Raw genomic sequence first — 23,711 nt, forward strand, 5'->3', positions numbered from 1 at the left:
AATTAAGCGACAGTAATTTTTGCATTGTCTTTATTGTTGGTGTTGCTGTTTCGGTGGCTGTTCGGTTGGCTGCTTGATTATGGTTAAAATGCCACAAGGGTTACGCGCTTTGGAATTCACCATTCACATCATCTGGTTGTTTTTTTTTTTTTGCTGTAGTTCTCGTTGTTGTTGTTATTGCCTTGCCACTGTTCTTGTCATTTGGTTTTCGACAAATTACCAACACTTGAAATGCCAAACTTTTAATTGAATTTAAATTGCAACATCATAGCACGAAAAATTTGAATGGCATGCCACAGACACAGACTCATCGAGTTCTCTCCAACATCAAATGGAAAATAAAAATTTTAAATTATTTTGAAAAAAAAATTAAAACATTTTTATGAAATGAAAAACTATTCGTTTTAGCCAGTAACATTTTTTTTGTTATTTAGTAATGCCACGAATTGTAGTTCAAAAAAAGAAGATACCACCACTATCATGAAATTAAATGAAAATATTTGACCAAATTCAGTTACTGTACCATCATAGTAAAATTTTTTGTTGTTGTTGTGTGGAGTATTTTTTTCGTTTTTTGCCAGAGGTACAAGGCATTCAATTCAATTTCTGTATACTGAATTTTTACCTCAAATGTTAGAATTGTTGTTGGAGCAGAAATTTGTTGTTGTTGTGTGTGTGTGTTTTTTTTTTGGCAGAGTGTAAAATTTGCTAAAATTGCATTCTTTTGTGGTTTTACGTTTCCAATGTGATTGTTGTTGTTTTTTACTCTTCTTCTTCTCGGCATTCATTTCACTTGAAAATCTACCAATAAACAGAAAAATATCCAGCCATCAAAAGTGTATCCTCCAAACCAAGCAACTAACCAATCACACAAATACGACTAGGACATAGATGCTAGATTCAAGATGACTTCGCAATGTACTAGTGGGATAACATAGAGTGGGTCGAAAGGAGTGTGCTATAATTAGAATTAAACACTTTAGAGATATTTTGAAAAAGGGTCTTGTCCTGAGAATAAAATTCCCTAGAAATACTTCTGGATTTTGGAATATATTGCAGTATTTTCTGGCTGCAGAAGACTTAGAGATATTTGATTTTTGTCAGACTACCGAAGTCATTGAGATTTTAATCAAATAAAAAATGTCCAGTGGACTTATTTTTATAGTGGGAGCCGCAATAATTTCCTGCTGTAGAAAAAGTACAGGTCGTATATGTTTTATATTAAAATACTAGTCAACATAAGATCTCATATTTTTGACAGATATGTTTCCCAGAAGGCCCATAATTTATTCCCATTGTCATGAAAGACTTGTAGGTTCACCGATTTGTAGAGCCCGTCTAGTGGCCATTTTTCCTATACCGAAGTCCTAGAAGAACATTTTTCTTATATTTGTAAATTTTAGACTTCAGGTTATTTATTTTCTAGAGAAGATTGACAAAATATATATTTTCCATGAAAGACTTCGATTTAATTTGTTTATAAGAGCTTGACTAGAAGTTATAATTCTTACCGCCGAAGACTTGCAGAACTTCTTTGGATCAGAGAAACATCAAAGGACTTCTTCCGACTATATAGATCATGTTTTCTTGATAAAACCCAGGAGTCGTTTTTTACTATGGCCTATTCGATAGCTGTAAACTTCCCTAGACTTAAGGTACAATTTATTATCAAAAACGAGGCCTAAAGCTTCTTTTATTTGCGGAAGGATACCTGCGGTCATATATTTTCTAGATACAACCATGAATACGGCTATTTGCAGTGGACTAAATCTAAATAAAAAGATGCCGTCTAAATTTTATGTTTCATATATTTAGCAGGAAACCTCTGTTATATTCTATTTGGAATATAAGGCCCAGGTGTATTTTATTTTCTAGAGGCATAGTTGTGTCCTTTTAGACCAGAGTCTGTGCTATTGTAAAGCTAGAGTTACCCTGTTTTCCTGTAAAAAAAAACTTACATCTCCTCTAAATTAAAAATATGGCTAGAATACTTCTATCTGACCTAGTAAAAATATAGAGATTTATATATACTGTCGATGGAATACCTTGATATCTTATAATTACAACTCATTTATTTGTTCTAGTAGACCTAGTGCTCCAGATAAATATCATTGGCAATCTTAAGGACTTCCTGTCATCCAACGTTGCTGTAAACAAATTCGGATCTCCTCTATATTCCAAAGATGCCCAGAAGATTTCCATAGAGCGTAGAGGCCTTGTGTTACATTTAAAAGCCTTAAGATCCTACAAGACCTTAACATATGCCATTATCTGTCAAAGATCCAAATGTCAATCGGTTACCAATATTCATCAAAAATTAATTTACGTTTACCGCTATTTATATACTCCCCTATATTCAATGAAATTGTTCAATTCTCTCTATTTTTTTTTTGTGGGAATTCCCTAGCTCCTTTGTCAATAAATATTTACCACTATGTGGAAGCTGTTCTGTCGATAGGTGTATGTACGAAATTGTGTTTGTCTCTCGTATGCATGTGGCCGGTCAATATATACATGGAGGAATTACAATTGAAATTGCTAGTCGTTCTTTTCTTCTTTTTTGTGAGGGTACAATCTTCTATCGAACATATAAAACTTGATGCCTTTTTGTTTTGATGATACCTCACTTTATTTAAACTCCTTGCCATGTCTCTGTGTAGCGTGAGTGTGTGAGTGAAACTAAAAAATCTACTACTTTTATTTATTCTATACCTTTCGTTCTCAACAGCATTTGTTTTGTGTTACTTTTTTTGTTTTCTCTAGAATTCTTTCAACAAAAATTGGAGTCTGGTTGTGTATATACACATACATATACACCACATAACTATGTATGTGTGGAGTTTTAATGCTTTTAAAATTGTATTGCATACTTTGAGGTGTGTTGTAAAAATTTTACACCATGATTGTTGTTTGGCAGTAACACTTCAGCCGACTATTTTTCGTTCATTTTTTTCTATTCTCTTTCTTTCTTTCGTTCTCATTGTTCCTAACATCCAGAACCAGACATATCACACTTCAAAATGGTTATTTTGGTAATACCCAAGTTTAGAACAACATGCCACACGTTCGATGAAAGAAAAAAATTGCATTTATTTGGAAATTAAATTTCTGATTTAATTGCTTGGTATTCCATTTGAAAAAAAAATACTGAGTATTTGGGGAGTAGTTTTGCAGACAAAAAGGGGGAAAAATGTTAAATCGATTTTGATTGCAGGAAGGAACAATTTGATTGCAGGAAGGAACAATTAAAATTTGTTCCCATTTAGGGCTTTACATTGAAGTGAGAATGGAAAGGTGATTTAAAGGAATTAAGTTAATAATATTTTTAGAATGTTTTTAATCTCAGATATTAAAAAAATATTGTAATTTATTATAAAAAAGGTTCTGAAAGTGTAACTCTTTATAACAGAACACATTTAGGTCCTGCATACTAAATTAAATTTGAACTTAAAGCACACTCTGTGGTTCAATTTAAAGTCTTTGTTAAATATGTCAAAACCATGATTGGGTATGTATTTGTGTTTCATGTGCCTGGCAAATATATATGCACACATATGTATGTACAACGGTTTAAATTTTGTAAGCAAATACATTTTATGGTTTTATGTGAACATGGTACACACAACACCCATACACTTAAAAGGCTCATTTGCAATATAACCACATTTAACTCCATCACACTCTATTCACACATACATACATGTATACATACACATATCCATAGGCATTGATACTTCTTTGTAATTCTGCAAATTAAAATGTTCAATATTTATTTCCCTAATTTGAAATTGCTGTGGTAAGCAAAATTTTCAACTAAATGCAAGAGACATTAGACTTTTCATCACACACACATACAAATATGAGTGTATATCTACAATGTGTTTAGATATGTTTAACCGTAAAACCAATCACAACAAATATTTATGACTTTAATTCAAATATATGCCTCTTCATTCGATCGTTCATTCGTTCGGTAAAAATATGTATTTTTGGCATAATTTTCAAAAGAAATTTACCCAGCTCTCACTTGGGAATAGTTCCTCGTATGAAGACATAGATTCTATGTGGGAGATATTCAAATATTTTGTTGTGTCATAAAATGTTCAATTTTAATTGGAAATATTTTGATTATTCGATATTTTGTGGTAATATTTTCTAGACAAATGTATGACAATATTTTCTGGGTCTCCCCCTGTTGCTTAATGTAAATCTTACAGGAAATGTGTGAGATGTTTTTAATTGCATGAATATTTGTTTGAGTTGGGTTCTAGGGAATTTAACAAACAAAGTGCATATAAATATTTGTGCAATCAATGAGAATCTAAAAATCAACGCTTTATGAAGGTTCGAAAAAATTATTTAAAATATAAAGGCCTTGAAAGATTATTAAAAAAAGTAAATACCTTCCAGAAATTATTTTAAAATTTGAGCATTTTAAAAGATCGGAACAAATTATTTAAACAATCAATGATTTGTAAAGGTCGTCCAAAATTTATTTTAAACAATACAACCCTTTTACAGATTGTGAAAAAATATGTAAAGTTAATACTAATCCAAACCATCCTAAGGTCCACAAAATTTATTTAAACAATAAAAGCATTCCAAGGCTTCAAAAAAATCTTTAAAAAATCTATGCCTAATGTAGAATTTGAAAAAGCTATTTAAAAAATGCACGCCTTATAAAGACCGTGACAAAATAATTTTAAAATTTCTGAAAAAAATATTTAAATAAATTCAAGCCTTTTAAAGATTATGAAGGAAAATATTTGAAAATCCAGGCCTCATAGAGCTCAGAAAAAATATTTCAAAAATCCTTGAGGCATGGATTTTTGTGAGGCAAAAATATCCATAAAGTTGTTATATATGTTGAATAAGTACTGAGATAGAAAATATATAAAATTAAAAAAATCGATGCCTTATGAAGAATCTGAAAAAGCTAATTAAAAAAATGTACGCCTTATAAAGACTGTGACAGAAGAATTTTAAAATTTCTGAAAAAATATTTAAATAAATCCAAGCCTTTTAAAGATTATGAAGGAAAATATTTGAAAATCCAGGCCTCATAGAGCTCAGAAAAAATATTTCAAAAATCCTTGAGGCATGGATTTTTGAGGCATAGAAAATATTTAAAAATCCACGCTTATCAAGCTCAAAAAATATTTCTAAAATCCATGCCTCATAGAGCTCAGATTTTTTTTTCAAAAATCCATGCCTCAAAGGCTTAGAAAATATTAAAAATTTCACCCTTATAAAGCTCAAAAAATATTTCTAAAATCCATGCCTCATAGAGCTCAGATTTTTTTTCGAATATCCACGCCTCTAAAATATTGTTTAAAAATCCTCGTATATTTCGAAACTCAACGTCTCTAAAAAACTGTCTAACAAAACTCCACTTCTGAAAAATCTATTTCAAAAATCCACGCGTTACAAGGGCTCTGAGGAAATGTATTTCAAAAATCCACGCCTTATAAGGTCTTTGAAGAAATATATTTCAAAAATCCACGCCTTTTAAGGGCTCTGAAGAAATATATTTCAAAAGTCCACGCCTTATAATGGTTCTGAAAAAATATATTTCAAATATTCACGCCCTAAAAAAATATTTTAAAAATCCAAGCGTTCTAAAGGACCTCAAAAATTAAATTTAATAACCAACGCCTTTTCTAGGACCTCAAAAATTATATTCAATAACCCAGACCTTTTCTAGGACCTCAAAAGTTCATTTTTTAGAATCTATGCCTTCTCAAAAATGATTTTTTAGAATCAATACCTTCTCAATGACCTTAAAAATATACTTCTTGGCATCCACGCCTTCTCAGGGGCTAAAAAGATACGTCTTAGCATCAACGCCTTCTCAGGAACTAAAAAAGATACTGTTTCGAATCTACGCCTTCTCATTGATCTCAAAACTTACCTTTAATAACCCATTTTTTAGAATCTATGCCTTCTCAGGACCTGAAAAATGATTCTTTAGAATCTATACCTTCTCAATGACCTTAAAAATATACTTCTTGGCATCCACGCCTTCTCAGGGTCTAAAAAGAGACATCTTAGCCTCCACGCCTTCTCAGGAACTAAAAAATATACTGTTTACTGTCTACGCCTTCTCATTGATCTCAAAAACCTACTTTTAATAACCCACCCCTTCTGAAGGACCCCAAATGAAATTACTTTTTAGAATCCATGCCTATTCAAGGACCTAAGACGTTGCTTTTAATAACCCACCACAAAAAAATAATTTCCATGCCTTCGTAAGGACCTCCAAAAATTAATTATAATAATACATGCCTTCTCAAGGACCTCCAGGAAATTTTTTAAAAATTCACGCTTTCTCAAGAACCTCAAAAAATATTTTAAAAATTCAGTTTTTGACAAATTTAATATACACCCAACTTATGTCTAGGCAATTGTTGTCCTTTTTTATTTTCCCCCATTTTAACGCTCATCCCTTTATCCTACTTGTATTGAATTTCAAACCAAATCAAATCGAAGTCTTCAAAGTTTACTAAAATAAATATTGCTCTTGTAAAAGTACTTTTGCTTGCCGTTTACTAACTAAAAGTTATGTTAGTTCTTGTCTTGGCAATGGGACAAGCTATTAGAAGAGCAAAGGCATCGATTACCAGTGCCATGAGCAAAGAAACGCTTAGAATTATTAGAAAAAAATGAAACAACTTTTCGAAAGCAGTTTTGTAAAACAAAACAGCTTGGAGCTAAGAGAAAAAAACTGAATTGGTACTTTTTCCCTTTTCATGGTGAACTCTTCGGCACATAAACTTTACAAATCACAAAAAAAGGAGAAAAGAAAAACTTAACAGGACCTCTTTCAAAAGGCTTAAAGTTTATTATATTTAACACTTGCTAGGCTTTAGTAGGAAAATGTTTTCTTTGGAAACGGAAGAAACTTAAAGGAATATATATGCAATAGGAAGTTGGAGAAGTAGTCATAAGGGGGTGAAGTAAAATGCATTAATACTTTCTACGATTTCAGTATTAAAAATTTCCGCAGAGCGTAAGTCTGCATGGGAACCGAATGGTGTCTAAGGAAATGAGAAATTTATTTATAATGTCAAAGTTTTCTTTTCCTTTGCCATATATACACCCATCGCGGAAACCATACCTCTCGTAAGTAGTTTCCAATAAAAATGACAGGATATCTGGGTAGAAAAGACACAAACGCACACCCAAACACTCACAAAGTTTTTCTTTCCGTTAACTTCCTTTTATTGCTATTATCACAGTGAAATAACAATAACGGCGTCAATGTCTAACACTATCACACAATATGCAGTGCTATGCAACCCACCATTTCCGGCTGGACGGCCAGCCGAGGCGACCCGCCATATCCTTAAATTCATTTCAATAATAAAAAATATTGTCGCCGCCGACATTACCGGCATTACTTTCCAAGCAAAGATCCTTTTTGTGCCATTACAACTGGTTGCATTTTTGCCATTATCATCAACATCACGGTCGGCGTCGGCGACGTTGTAGTCATCGTCATCAACATCATTTGGCTGGTGTTAGCCAAACCAACAAACACAATTTCCGTTAAACATGGCTAACATTTAAACTAAAACTTATGGTGAATGATATTTATGAATGCATAAAACTGAAGTGGTCAAAGGCCAACAAATAAGCAAGGATTTAACAAGACCTCGCTGTGACTTTTTTAGTATGCCCTGCTTAGAAGGGGTGGGAAAGGAGTCCTACAACAAATGATAAAAGGAAATGCCATGAATACTAAAAGACTTAGTTAATAAAGAAAATAAGAAAAAAAAAAAACAACAACAAGAAGTAAAAAAGTAGTTGTAAAGTTTTAGTAATTGAGAACAAAGAAATAAAACAGGACAAAAAAAAAAGTTTAATAATAGAATTTGTAGCAAGGATTAAAGGAAGAAGAAACAAGGAGTGGAGTTAAAATCCCGAAAAGAATGAATTTTAAAGATGTTACTTAAAAAATATATTTTTCAGAGTGAAAATCGAATTATATATTCTGCAAAAAAAAAAAAAAAAATAGATCAGGCTAACAAAGTGTATTCAGACAATTTCCAATGAGAGAGAGAGCGAAAGAATTTTGTATTTTTAGTTTCTATTTTTGCCCATTTGATTTGTCAGCCCTCAAGATACGCTACAGTTGTGTGTGTGTGTGTTTGTGCCTGTATGTCGCACACACCTTTGCAAATAAATGGCAACTGTATACACTTTTGTCGTGTTGTTCATTCAATTGTAAACACCATTTACTTTGTATTGCATTGTGGGTTGTTATGACAGCCCCTTAAATAAACAATTTCCCCCTCATTTGAAAAGGGAATATTAGGAAATAAAGGATGGAGAGGGTTACACTTTATGTAAACATTTTGAACAAATATTAACACCAGTAAAGATGACAAGGGCAAGGAAACATGTACTTTTGGTGTATGTATTTTAAAGCAATTGTCCTTTACGTCACCATGTGTATTTAATGTGGCCTATAGGATTGAAACAAAGAAATGTGGTATATCGTTGAGTTTTTTTTTTCGGAGGAGAAAAGGTATATTTAACTGAAAACTTATGTTGAGAAATTGGTGTTTCAAGTGTTAAATGTGTATTTTCAAGAGTTCCTGAAAGAAGGGTTAGCAACATGAGTGCTGTATTGAAGGGTATAACAACAAGTGTTAAAATTGTTTTTGTCAAATACATATTTTCGTTGTACCCTTTACAATAAGGTGGAGTGTATATTAAATTTGTCATACAATTTTCAGCATCTCACAATATTCGTCGAAGAATTTGATTAAATATATATTCATATATTTTCGAAGAGAATACGATTATATGTCCACTTAGACATGTTTGTGTGGAGATCGTAATATTAACCAATGAGCGGAGCAGTATTGTCGGACGGGGCCGACCATACGATACCCTACACAACTATCACGGAACTGTAACTTTCTGCAGATATTTATTCCGAGCCTGGGCAATATTTCGTCATAGTTGCATTCTCTTTTCCGATTACAGTTCAACGGGACCTCTTCCTTACACTGATATATTTTCCGAATATTACTAATATTCAGTACAGTCCTTCTATTTACTTGTCCATATTCCCTTCTCCGTGGGTTTTGTTGTGATGTTCGGCTTATAATTGTGCCCTACAGATTGACTCGAAAAAACACAAAAACATTAAGTTTTCAGTCTACTGCATCCCAATTTTTTTTATCTGACCATCACCAAAAATTATAGGCGTTGTTCTTGGCCATATCTGGAACCTCATGGAAAATTTCAAATTTCAGCTAGTCGATATATGACGATCGGTATATTTAAAGGTGGGTATAGGACCAATATTTCGCCGCGTTACAAACTCTTGGGGCTGCACAAAGCTATAATACCCTGACAACATAGTTGTGTAGGGTATAAAAATAGAGCAGTAATTTTGCATTGCGGATTCTAGGAGGAGATTTTCGAGGTTGATATTTTGTCATGCTCTCCATACAAATGTCCCGCATATTGTCATTGTTCTTAGGGTTGTGGTCAAAAATTTCAACATACCCATTTATGGTGGGTATGCAACGCGTTTGCAGAAACAGATGGAGGTCTTGCACAATATTTTGGAATTTTTTAAAGTTTTATTTATTTATTTCAAATGCTCATCTTTTGGTGGAGGATATAAAAATAGCAGGTTGGAATAAATAAAGGTAAGACGATAAGAGCACCCTCATGAGATTGCAACAAATACTGTGTACCTCAGGAGAGATAAATACTTTTTAAACAAGAAGCCAATTGGAACAGCATTTCCGAACCGAAGGGACTACAAGTTATGATTCCAAATTGTTGGAGGACTAAAACATATTTGCAAAAATTTTTCGATATACCTTATCTTGTATTTTGAAGATTATAATATAACAGTCAAGGTTCTTAGAGGATGAAGGCTTTAGCCAAATTTTCCATCCGAAGGAACGGTAGTTTGAAATTCCGGGTTTTTGGACGGTGAAAATAATGTTCACAGAAATTTTAAGGTTTTGGCTGCATTTGCCCTCTCAAGAACAGTCACTTGAGAGGGCAGATTATATCAGATTTTTATGAGGATGAAAAATATACTAATATAATATATTTACTATATTGATCCAATGTTGAACATAGAAACGGTCCCTAGATTTTAACATAGCCTAGATGAAAATCATTTTTGCGGAAAACTTACATTATGTCTTTGATATATATGTCCCTTCTCGATATTTCAAAGGTTTTATTCACATTTCCTTCCTCGAAGTGGCTTTTGTTTGGCATACCACTTCTCGACATTTTCAAGTTTTTTGTCACATTCCCCCCACCAATGTGTTTGTTTTTTCGTATTCCCTGTTCATAAAAGTTGAAAAAGATCTTTGCAGAACATTTTCGATACAGACCCGCCATAAAAATTGCGTCGCTTATTTTAAGGTATGTGGAAGTTTCTTACCCACTTTTCCAAAGAGAGCGTCTTTAATGCGGTATTTATTATTTTACCTAATCTCCATATAAAATCTCCATCGATTTAAGGAATTTTGAATGCTGGCTATAAAAAATAGCATTATCGAACTTAGCGACGTTTTTACTTGTTAATACAAATTTATTCTTTTTTTCGTAAAATTATTTTACAAGTATTTTTCTTAAATTCCCCAGTTTTTCAATTGTTCTCTACTTTAAAAGTTCCGCTCCGTTTTGCACAATTTCTTTCTGTAACGCAAACAAAACATCCATGAAAATGACACACCCTAAAAATGTCTCTGCAAAAAAATGTCTTAACACTTCATTGCTTCAGTTCTTATACTTTCGATACGAAAATGAAACTCCCTTGAACTGAACCAAAAAAAAAAAAAACAAACGAAGTAAATGTAGGTCAAATCAATACTTTTCCATTAACAAAATTTCTTCTTGGGGTCTTTCCATACCCTCCCAAAAAAAAGGACACTTACACACAACAATAAAAGCAACAAAAACAAATACATACATTGACTTCATTATATACACTCTATATAACAATGTCCTTCAGACTAATTAGTTAAAATGTTCGGAAGCTAGATAATAAATACAGCAGTAGGATTAGAATTTGACACGCACACTTCACTAAGTGGACAAAATTGTATCTAGATTTCCTAACCAATCCCCATCCCAGAAAATGGACATATATTTTTAGTAATTATTTGTTATGTTGTTGCTGTTGTCAGAGACATGTGGGGTTTTTACACATTGTTATTGCTTGAATGAAACAAAAAACAAGAAATGAATACAAAGGCCATACACAATAAAAGTAAATAATCATTCTGGCCATTTGATATAAGTCTTTTGGAATCATTTACGACATCCTTCCTTCCACCAAAAAAGGCCTTAGTTAAATTCTACTTATCATTATTATATGTCAATATTCTGTTTAATTGTATTTATTTTCTGTATAGTCATTTTAACACAATTATACTCCACAAAATTCTATACGTGTATTGGTGTCCCTTATTTTCTAATGTAATGGCCATGGTTTGTGGTTAAAGTGTTATCCATCCCTTTTCTGTTTGAGGGGACAAGAAGGAGGACGAGGGTAAAATTGTCTAACATGATTTTTGGTTTTCCTTTGAATTTCAAATTTAATCCAAACACATACTCTTCTATATTGGTCACGTGAACACACACATATGTGTATAAAATATTTTGTGGTTTTTTTGTCCAACATGTGAATTGGAAGCCATCGCCATCCATCTCCCACCCCCATAAGACATAACGACACAATAATGATAATTATAACGATAACATGTTGTTTAATCAAATTTAATTGATAACATCATTAAAACGGGGAATATTGAATTTCATAACCTGTGCTGGAAGAAACTCATTAGAAGTTTTGTGTTTTTTTTTTTTTTTTTTTTTTTTGTTACATTATCGCAATATTAAGTATCATAGAAAAAAAATAGACGAATATCGTGTACATGGTAGAATATAATGGAAATTCTTAAGAAAACATATGAAAATGTAATGAAGATGAAATATATTTTAAATTGAAATTTGATTTTTAATTATTGTCATATGTATAAAAATTTGATACACACATTTAAGAGGAAGGGCCGATGGGTCACGGTTTCGGATAAATACTAATATTATTGTCCTCCAAATTATGTTTGAGACCAGTGGAAGTAATTTCTTACTTACTTAGCTGGCTTGTTACATAACGGTTGTTCCATAAGCCGAGCTTAAAAAAGATTTCCAAGCGCGTCGGTCTTGTGCGCAAGTCCACCAATTTGGAAGATGTTCCAAGATGTTGTTTTCTACTTGGTCTTTCCTTTAATTCGTGGCCTTCCCCTTCTACGGGAACCATCAGTAGGCTCATTTTTATATGCCTTTTGAGCTGGGGCATCTTCATTCATCCGCACAACATGGCCTAGCCACCGTAGTCGCTGCAGCTCAATACGACTGACTATGTCGATGTCCGCGTATAAATTGTAGAGCTCGTGGTTCATTCGACGCCGATATTCACCGTCGACGCAGATCGGCCCATAGATCTTTCGGAGAATTTTTCTCTAAACCACGCCAAGCGCTGCCTCATCTGCTTGCGCAAGATGCTTGCATGCTTCTGATCCATGTAATAGCACGGGTAGTATCAGCGTCTTGTAAAGTGTGAGTTTGGTATGACCTTTCCCAGTAGGATGTTAAAAAGATCACACGACAAACTGTCACCTTGTCTGAATCCTCGTTCGGTATTGATGGGCTCCGATAGGTCCTTTCCTACTTAAACGGATGACCTTTTGCCACTTTAAGTTATCCTGCATAGCCGCATTAATTTTGCAGGAATGCCGAACGCAGACATGGCTTTAAACACCTCTGAACGGATAGGGCTGTCGAATGCGGCTTTATAGTCGACAAATAGGTGGTATGTGTCGATGTGTTTTTCGTGGGTCTTTTCCAGGATTTGGCGCAGAGTGCTCCTGACCAGCATCTGGCCACCAGTCTTGAATAGTTCGGCTGGTAACCCATCGGCTCCTCGATCATCTTGGCTAGGTGGTATACACTCTATACCATCATCTCTTATTGGTTCTGGGGTATCTTCTTCATCGCCACTATTTGATACTAGTAGCTTTTCGAAATGCTCCTTCCAGATCCTCAACACGCTGTCTGTATCTGTCACCAGGTTTCCTTCTTCATCTCTACAGGAGGATGTGCCTGCACCAAAGCCTTCGGTTTGGTGTTTTACTCGTTGGTAAAATTTCCGGACTTCATTCTGACTCCTGTACATCTCGATTTGCTCACGCTCACGTTTTTCTTGTTCTTTTTTCTGAAAACACGTTTCTCCTCTCTCCTTTTCTCCCGATAATTCTCCATCACGTTACGTGTTGCTACTGTCTGCAGGGTTGCCCTATACGCTGCGTTTTTCACATCAGTAGCATCTTTGAAAAAAATGTTCATATAGGTTCAGGTTTTTACATTACCCTTTAAATTTTCAATTTTTTTTAAGGTTTTGGGTGCACTTTGAAGTAGTTGTTGTTTGTTATATGGAGTTTCTTGAGGATAAAAAATATATTTTAAGAAAATTAAGAACATAGGTCAATTATACATAGCATAAACATAATGTATTTTTTTTTAATTTTATTTTTGCACGTGCCTCTATGAAGAATATTTCCTATTTTGTCGCATTTCCTGCATCACAGTGCTTCTGGTTTGGCATTTCCTGTTCATAGAAGTTGAAAAGGATCTTTGCAGAACATTTCCAATATAGTTCCCCATATAATGACGCCGCTTAATTTATGGTTTGTGAAAGTTTCTGACCCAATCTGAGTGTCTTGAATTCGGTATTTAATTTTACCTAATATCCATATAAAATCTCCGTCAATTTAAGAATTTCTTGAACCTCCAATATATTTAAATTTTAGAAGTTTGCAAAATTTTGAAATAAATTTAATATCCTCCAAACACTAGTTGTAATTATAATTTTTATAAATGTAATGACTACAATAAAATAACTGGAACTATAAATTACTTGAGGCTAGAAAATGTGTACACTAACACAGTCATGAGCAGGCATACACATACACCTATGCATGCTGCCATCATAGTAAATTTATAATTGCATAATTTATTTATGCTACATCTATGCAAAAACATTTAAATGCGGGAGGGAGAGAGAGGGAGAAGTAAAAACACTTGCAAACTTTATTGTTGTCTGCATTTCATTTGAATTCGAATTCTTTACATATTTACAAAACTACAGTGTGTTAAGAGATTTCGTTTATAAAATTTCTATAAACTTATACACACACAAACACGCACTTACACTTTCATATGTATCCTCCTCCATCTCGTACAACAATTCTTCAGTTTGTGTTGTGTCTTCGTAGTTCTCGATTGTTGCCTTTAGTTTATTTTAGCCCAGTGTTGTGAGCTGTGTGCCAGTAGTAGTAGTTTCATCGGCAGTAGAAAATTTTCCATGTGACACTAACTGAAAATTGATGTCAAATGTCTCTAAAGGCAATTTGTAGTTGCATTTTATATGCAATTTTTTGGTTACATAGTTTGGTTGGATGTCTGCTGAAGCTGAAGCTAGCTGTACGCTCTAAAGGGACTTTAGAGAGTCGTGTTTGAGGGACTTTTCTTCTAAGTAAAAGTTTATTATTTTCTTTACAGAATTTTTGCTCTATGTTCTATGTGGGGTCCTTAGAGTGCTTGTGGTTTAATGGTAGTAATTAAATTTTATAAGATTTTCAGCCCCAAGCTACAGCATCCACAGCGGCCTGTACTCCTTTGCCCCGTACCCTTTTGCTCCATTAAGGCAAGAAGTTTTGTATAGTTTATACTTTAGCTTTGCTTTAATTTTGTATATGTAGTGTTTATGGCTGAGATGACCAACAACAATTGCATCAACAACAGAGATGTTGTGTCATTGCACTCATCCTCCGACGACTGACAATTAACCCATCTACCCATAGTTTTGTGGCATTAGTGTTAAGTTGTTATGTTGAAAGTTTTGAATAATTATTTTGGTGAAGTGGAGTGGTTTGAGGTTTTTCTTTGGAAAAGGGGAAAATGTCACGAATTCGTGAAGCATACTTTATACAGTTTTCCTTTTTAAAGGCTTGATGATATAAAAAAAAATATGTGTGGGTGTTTAAAACAAAATTTATACAATTTTGAACTTTACAGTTTTCCCTTTTAAAGGATATTTAAAACTAAATATATACACTTTTAACATTAAATATAGTTTTTTTTCCTTAACAAATGGTATTTATATATATTCCCATCGTAATTATATTATGTATTTGTTTGTAATATTCACAAAACTTTTTATTGTTTATCCCGCATAACCATATTATGTATTTAAATATTATCCTTTCATATGCAAATTGCAAAATATTTCGCATCCCATATTCTCCTACTTCTGCGTTGCTTTTCATAATATTTTATAATTAATTATTTACCCAACAATGTGTTAATAACATAAATAAATTTTCCACCACCACAACAACAACAAGATCTTTTCAATTTTACTGCAAACTATGTAATTTCATGATTCTAATTAACTTCACAGTTTATAGCCCAGTTTTTGTTCCTGTTCTTCTCCCAATGTGTCAATGGAAAGTAAAATCAATTATGTGAACATTTTCCCCCAAACAAATACTGTACAAAATGGCTTAGAAATTATTAAATTTAAATTTTACTAATTAGCAAATTTTAATATTCATTTGAAAATTAGTTTCTAATTAAAAAGAAAAGCCTTGAAGCATTATAAAACGCATTTGAGAAATCTAGAGAAGGGCAGAATGGTTATGGAGGAAGAAATGTGGAGAAAGCAAAGAACCATTGAATGGAAATATGGATGCCAATTAAACTCGGACAAGAAATAGGGATTGTGGAATTACACAGAAAACATGAAGTGGATGGCATTTCTGAGAAGTCAAGAGATAATTTTTTATGCCAATTTACAGGTATATCGGATAAATGCTGCCTTCAAAATAACGAATGTTGGTATATGGAAGCTATACTAAAACCAGTAAGGAAAGTAGTAAAGTCGGACTGGGCCGACTATATGATACCCTTCACCACTTTGGGTATATTTTGTAAAATTCCAAACGAACGAATTCGAGTGACTTACGACCAAACCTTTATTTATGTTTATAAATTTTTTCTGATTCAAAAAAAAAAAAAAAAATAAATAAATGACATATTTTAAAAAACCAAGGAGTTTGGTCGTAAGTCACTCGAATTCATTCGTTTGGAATTTTACAAAATTCGGTACGCTATGCCAAAATTCGTGCAAATTAAAAGATTTCCAGGGACTTTGGAGCACCAGTTACTCAAAATCGGGCGAAACTATATATGTTAGCTAGATCTAAATCTGAACCGATTTTCATGAAACTTAGCCACTTTAGACTTAATTCAGTACCATATACCAAAATTCGTGCAAATCGAAAGATATATAGGGTTTTGGTGCACCAATTACCATAAAGCGGATGAAAATATATATGGGAGCTATATCTAAATCTGAAACGATTTTCACGAAACTTGGCAGACATCATTCTCGATTTTATTCATTACTCTGCGCCAAATTTCGTGCAAATCAAAAGATTTCCAGGGTCTTCGGTAGACTATTTATCTAAAATCGGGTGAAATTATATATGGGAGCTATATCTAAATCTGAACCGAATTTCACGAAACTCTGCACACATCATTGTAGACTTAATAAAGTACGCTGTGTCAAATTTCGTGCAAATCGAAAGATATATAGGGTATTTGGTGGACCATTTACATTAAATCGGACGATAATATATATGGAAGCTATATCTAAATCTGAACCGATCGGAAATATTAAATTAGAGCCAATCCGGTTAGGAATATATGGGACTACCACTTAATAATCTGGCAACAGTTTTATGGTGATAAAAAATTCGGAAGCTTGAAGTGGTCAAGTCAAATTACAGGCAAATTGGAAGAAATGCGGCCTTCGATATATATTTTTTGATAGACGATTTTTTATTCCATGAGCACTGGAGAAATTAAATTTGAACGCATTCGGTTCGGAATTTGTGGTACTACAATAATCTGTCAATATTTTTGTTGTGATAGAAAAAGTGATTACTATTTATGACAGTTGAATTTTAAGGTCAGCCAAAAATTCAAAATTCTCCGCATTTAAAATATATTTATGTATGCATGTCCATCACAGCTGTCGAATTTTTGTTGTTTCATTGTCATCTATTTTTTGTTATTGTTGTTGTCCTGTTAGCAGAATTTAATTAAATATAATTTCATTTGCAAACAAATCCATTTGATTAATTAACATTTTTGGGCATTTTGACAATGTCAGCAGCAGTAGCAACAACAACTGTAGTGGCAATAATATTTCCACATATATGCGTTTCCAATTAAAACAAGATTTATAACCGATTGTTGTGTTTTTTTATTGCTCCGCATCTCTTTCAAACAACCAACCAAAAAAGAGTGAAATTTTTCGTTTGAACAAACAAATATTGTTTTTTAATAAAACATGAACCCGCCACTAAAGAGTAAAAAAACGATGAAACAATAAAAGGGAAAAGAGAGAAATCAGGAGTCAAGCCAAAACTAAATCAAAAATAATAACAACAAAGAAATTTGGAAAACAAAAAAATAAATATTAAACTTTTGACACACTTCCGTTTAACCCAGAAACGTAAAACAAATATACATACAAAACGTGAGCACACAAACCCACAGTCAGGCAGACAAACAGACGGAGTTTCTCTTTGTCTCTTCTGAAAAAAAAAAACAATAATAACAACAACAAAGCAAATATCCTTAACTCCACAAAAATGAAACGCATTTTCATTTTTGTGAAAAAATATACATTTGTCTGTGTTTGTGGAAAATGGTGAAAACAATCATAAATTTGTTTTGTTTGTATTCGCACTATCACACACACACAAAATATGAATATGAATGACCTACCTACATACAGAGTTGTCTTCCAACTCAAACAAATATTCAAATAAATAACCTGCTATCGATTATACCAGGTCAAGAGTTTGGTTGTAAGCAAAAAACTCAAAAAAAGTTTACACAAGTTAAACGTTTAGTTTTATATTCGTTCCAAAGGGAGGAGGGAGGGGTGCTCCCTCCCCCCTTCAATAAATTATGCGCAATAAATGTGAAAATGAAACCTCCAAATTTTTCGGTTAGAAATGACTGCAACACTCCATTTGTTATTTATGGAACAAAAATAAAATGCAAACGATTTCAAAAAAAGAAAGAAGGGAAGAACAGAACTGAACAGAAAGTAAGTTTTGAAATATGATAAAATGCCCATTATAATAAAATATGCAAAATAAGGGATGCATAAGTTTGGCATGGATGAATTGCAGAATACCCTTCATTAAGGGAAATAAATTGTATTTTGGGGGGAAAACGTCAATGCAGTTTACATAAGCAAGAAAAAATGTATTAAGGATTTTCTTGCAAAGTAATTGGGTTAGCAAAAATACCAATGGGTTCTTAAAGATTAAAAAAAATATTATCGCTAGAAGAATTCTTAAGAAAATTTCATGGATCTACAATTTTTCAAAAAACCTCAACTGATCTTCAGCAAGTTTTTAAAAATACAAGGAAAACCTGAAGTTCATATCATTTCCAAGAATCTAATAGAGAACCCTCTATGCCAAATTACAGGTACATCGGATGAAATACGGCTCCCAAAATATCGAAAGTTGGTGTTACTTTTATATGGAAGCAAAACAAAATATTGACGGATATTGATAATTTTTGAAGGAAGATTTGATACTCTATGAGAAGCGGAAAAAATTAAATTGGAGCCAATTAGGAAACTTGAAATGAATGACATTTCTAAGAACCCAAAAGAGAACCATTTGTGCGAAATTAAGGCAAATTGGGGGATACAAATCAATGGGTCTCCAATTTATTAAAAAAAAAAAACTTCAACCGATCTTCAACAAGTTTTTAAAAATACAAAAATTTGAAAAAAAGAATCAAGGTTCGTCTATATATTGAAAAATACGTAATACGGATTAAATCAATGGGTCTCTAATTTATTAAAAAAAATAACTTCAACCAATCTTCAACAAGTTTTTAAAAATACAAAAATTTGAAAAAAATAAGGTTCGCCTATATATTGAAAAAAATACGTAAGCAATTTTATGTCATAAAAAACCTTCTACGGATTATTTATATTCATATAAAATATTCTACAAAATATAGCCGTAGCTTAGGGACAATGAAATGTTTTCAACGGGTCTTTCAGAACTAAAAGTCCTTAGATTGCTTTCTGGGAAACTTAGCTTATCCTTCCATAAGCAAAAGTCCCTCCATTGCCTTCTAAAAATCTTTGTAAAAATAATGACTTCTACCGATCTTCTCTTAATAGAAAATCGTATAATTTCTGGCACAAAATACAGAGCCTTCATCGCTAATATAATATATTTTGTATATGTTCAGAATAACCTCTACTGGACAAAAATGCCCTCTAAAAGACTCCTGAATATGGACAGGAGATTTCTATTATTTACCTATTTTTCAATTCTCTTAAAGCCGGAAAATCTTCGTCAAGTTTCTTAAATAATATTCTGAAAGGTCTTATCATGCGGTTCTTTAAAATAAAGAACAATATATTTTCGATCTTATATAGACACAAAACAAAATCTTCTGGAAGCCTCATTAAAGATATACCTTTATGCGATTTTTTTTTGTAGCCAGAAGTGCTTCAAATTGTCCTTCTTCTGCGGGGTATAACTCTTCAACCGCTCTTCAACAAGCCTCTTCAAACAGATTGCCTTTATCGGATTTTCTATTGCCAAAAGTGCTTCAAATTGTCTATTCTTTACAGGATACCTTTCTCACCACAACAGCTTAGGATCCTGCATATGATATTATAGGGCTATCGGCATAAAAAATGAAATTTGACAACATATTCCCTATTAAAAAATTCACTTCTAACCTTTTCTGTAGACAGAACGTCGCTTAATAATATCTACGCCACAGATTCTCCTTTAACGATCTCTTGTAGATAGATGGACCTTGTTCGTCTAAACTGTTGCAGGAAATCGTTGCCACTTTCAGCTGATCAGGACCCTAATAATCCAATACTGTGGATATTGGATACAAAATTTTGCATGGACTTAAACTATACAATATTGATATTAATAAAAATGAGCACGAATTGGGGATCTACATAGCATCTGATGGAATTCTCAAAATCGAAAAAAAAGAATTGAATACTCAATACATATTTCCTTAACTCAACTCATGTCAAGAAATTACGATTGAAGTGAAGACACATTTTTGTATATCCCAAATTTTGAAGACTTTGAGTTTCATCCAAAATTTTTATTTTTTGCAACTGTACTCGAATATTTAAAAATATAGTTTTTTAACCTTGACGCCACTCTTGGACACATGACGCCACTCTCGGAAAATTTGATATCACCATCCCTACAATTCAGAATTGGGTATAAAAACCATCCAAATTTTCGATATACCCCACATTACATAGTGTAAGGTATGAAATCCAAATCTCTTAAAACTGCCAGGGCAAGCAAATTTTACTAAAAAAACACACACACACACTTTATCGATAACTGGCTAAAACATGCTTGCAAAATTATGATTTATGTTTCACAAAAAAGAACTGGGGAGAAGAACAAAGAGAAAATATAACACGTTTCGACAATTTGGTCATTGCTTTTGCAACAAAATCTATATGATTGAGAAACAAAAGATGGAAATTTGCCGACAAAAAAAAATTCCTTCAACCCTTTTCTTCATGCCTTCCCTTCACCGAAAATTTAACAGTCGTTGAATTTTAAAGATTGCCTTGTTTTTTGCCATTTATCGTTGGTTTTTTTTTCTACCTCTCTCACTGTCCCGACTTCTCCTTCTTTAATGGTATTGAATGCATTTAGCATTTATTGGCAAAGTTGTGCAAAGTTTTGTGTGGTAAAATTATTGCACCACAAAAGCATTGCCTATTTTGTGGTGTACGTTCTATTATTGCATACATTTTGGGGTAGTTTTTTTCTTTTGGTCTATGCAATTTGCCAATGTGCTTACCACTAACATTAAGATTTATTGTCTAACTTGTGGTTCTTACGGTTTACAATGGTTATTTTTGGATGTAAAAGTGTGTGTGTGTGCGGGCATTAGCATATGTTAATATGCTTGGTTTTTATGAAAGATCAGCAGATTTTTTTTTTTATATATGTTAAAAACACACATATATTTGAAATTTATATTTTTAACGATTTTTTTTGCATTTTTGCCAAACGAAGCGGAATTTTATATTAATGTTCTTGTTTCTCTCCCCCCCTTTCCTTTCTTTACAGCTGTAAGCTCAATGAAGCCCAACATGGATACCACAAATTGTATCCTAGTCCAAGATGTTAAATCACAACCCCATGATTTACATGGCAATGCAAAAACAAACATCCTCAACGGCAATAGTTTACAACCGACGGCATATCCCACAGAAGAATCAATACAGACCAGTACCCTCGATCATAGTTCAAGCATTGGCTTGGGCGGCATGATGTCGGGTGGCTTTCAGAATTTGGCTCCCTCGCTGCAGTTGCAACATCAACAACAGCTATTGCTACAGCAACAACAACCACACTCTATCAATCAGCAAATTGGCGGCGGACTGGGCATTAACAGCAACATAATGTTGGGTCAGGATGCCACATTGCCGCATCTGCAGGACCAATCGTATACGGCACAACAACAACAGCAGCAGCATCATCATCAACCTCTCTTAAAGTGGCCACAGGTAGTCGAACTGAAGGATTTCAATGAGTTGTATCATGCCAATATACCCGCGTATCAATTCTGGACATTGGAATTCCGTAACAAACATCCCGCTTTTGTTCGTTTCAATTTCACCCTGCCCTGGGGCGCGAATTTTGCCGTTTATTCACGTCGCAATGTAGCACCATCTGTAACACAATATGATTTTGTTGAATTTATCAAAGGCGGTCGTGTCGATAGCCATTTGAGGCATAGACGTAATGCACGCTCGCCGGCAAATGATAGCATTTATGCTGCTTTGCACAAGGATCTGGAGACGGAGAATGGTGATTTATCAATGGAAACATCCGCAGAACATTTGCAACGTTTATCTGTCGCGGCAAGGCGACATTACTTTAATGATGGCAATGGGAATGATAACGATGGCGATGGCTTTGAAACCGACGATGATGAGAATGGCTACGATGATGCTGATGCTGACAATGGCGATTCATTTGAATCGTCCTCGGCATCATTTGAATATGCGGGAGATGTTGAAACACCGTTGGACACGGGTAAACAATATGCCCAACGTTTAAGATATCGCCAACATCGTGATAAACGTTCCGCCGCGGGCATGGATGGTGGTCTGCCCGCACTCGATATGGACACAATGATGGTGAACGTCTCACTGTTACAATATTTGGACACCGGCTTATGGTTTATATCCGTTTACAATGATGAATTGGTCTCACATTCGGTAACGTTGATTGTCGAAGAAGCTGAGGGCGTTAGCACAACTTGCCCCAATGATTGTTCCGGTCGTGGCAGTTGCTATTTGGGTAAATGCGATTGCATTGATGGCTATCAGGGTGTTGATTGTTCGAAAAGTAAGTGAAAAAGAGCAATAAGACGAAAATAAAGCTAATTTGATTTTTGGGTATACCTTTTTTTAGTTGAGGTTAATTTCCATAAATAGATACTTCGTCCTACAAAAATATAAATAAATTTAAAAATCCCAATTAAAATAATCTTCATATGCATTTTAAAGCCTACTTTTAGGCATAATTGTATTTAATTAAATGTTATCGCATCGATAAATGTTTGAATCATGTACTGTGTACCAATGCATTTGTAGTATACTTTCAGGCGTCAAATAGAAAATTTATATCACTGTATAATGTTCTGAAATTAAGACTAACAAGATTTTAGTCCGCATTTTAAAGCCTATTATCGCATTAAAGCCTATTAGCCTGTTATCGCATCGATAATGTTTGAATCCTGTACTGTGTACCAATGAATTTGTAGTACACTTTCAGGCGTCAAATAGAAAATTTATATCACTGTTTGATGTTCTGAAATTAAGACTAACAATATTTTAGTCCTCAAGCTCTAGGAAGGCATTGGTCCAAGAGACAATAAAGAATATTTATTTGTTTTTCAAGCATACTTTTGGGCGTAAGCCTATTAGCCTGTTATCGCATCGATAATGTTTGAATCCTGTACTGTGTACCAATGAATTTGTAGTACACTTTCAGGCGTCAAATAGAAAATTTATATCACTGTTTGATGTTCTGAAATTAAGACTAACAATATTTTAGTCCCCAAGCTCTAGGAAGGCATTGGTCCAAGAGACAATAAAGAATATTCATTTGTTTTTCAAGCATACTTTTGGGCGTAAGTGTATTACTTTATGCATATCCAAAAGACTATATCCTCTCAGTCTAAAATTATGCGTAATACTCCCACAGATATTCATTTTACAGAATTGTGTGTCCTTTAGATTTTGTAGTATAAGTTCAGGCGTTATGTATCGCATTGATGGTATTTTTAAACTCAAATTATTTATTACGTCTACGAGATAAGAAAAAGAATATGCAATTATATTTAGAGCATACTATTTTAACTTTACGGATAACTTATTGAAACGCGTATCTTTAGAGCCTAAAAAGGACTCATTTCACCATTACACCGGAACATATCACACCAAATTTATTTGTTTCACTGATCTCAAATATGTGCTG

At 33.4% G+C, this 23,711-nt stretch overlaps 1 protein-coding gene across 1 annotated transcript in view; it reads left to right on the forward strand.

Moving 5' to 3' along the window:
• The window catches only part of LOC133322354 (teneurin-a), a 179,282-nt gene that overhangs the window by 41,937 nt on the left and 113,634 nt on the right, over nucleotides 1–23,711 (forward strand). Inside the window, exons 3-4 of the mRNA XM_061531353.1 lie at nucleotides 21,291–22,061; nucleotides 22,170–22,577. Coding sequence (XP_061387337.1) covers nucleotides 21,291–22,061; nucleotides 22,170–22,577 — 1,179 coding nt within the window. The remainder of the gene's footprint in view (nucleotides 1–21,290; nucleotides 22,062–22,169; nucleotides 22,578–23,711) is intronic.

The sequence above is a fragment of the Musca vetustissima genome, unplaced genomic scaffold (genome assembly GCF_032173495.1).
Source record: "Musca vetustissima isolate MV318-11 ecotype Yass unplaced genomic scaffold, APGP_CSIRO_Mvet_v1 utg35063, whole genome shotgun sequence".
Taxonomy (NCBI): domain Eukaryota; kingdom Metazoa; phylum Arthropoda; class Insecta; order Diptera; family Muscidae; genus Musca; species Musca vetustissima.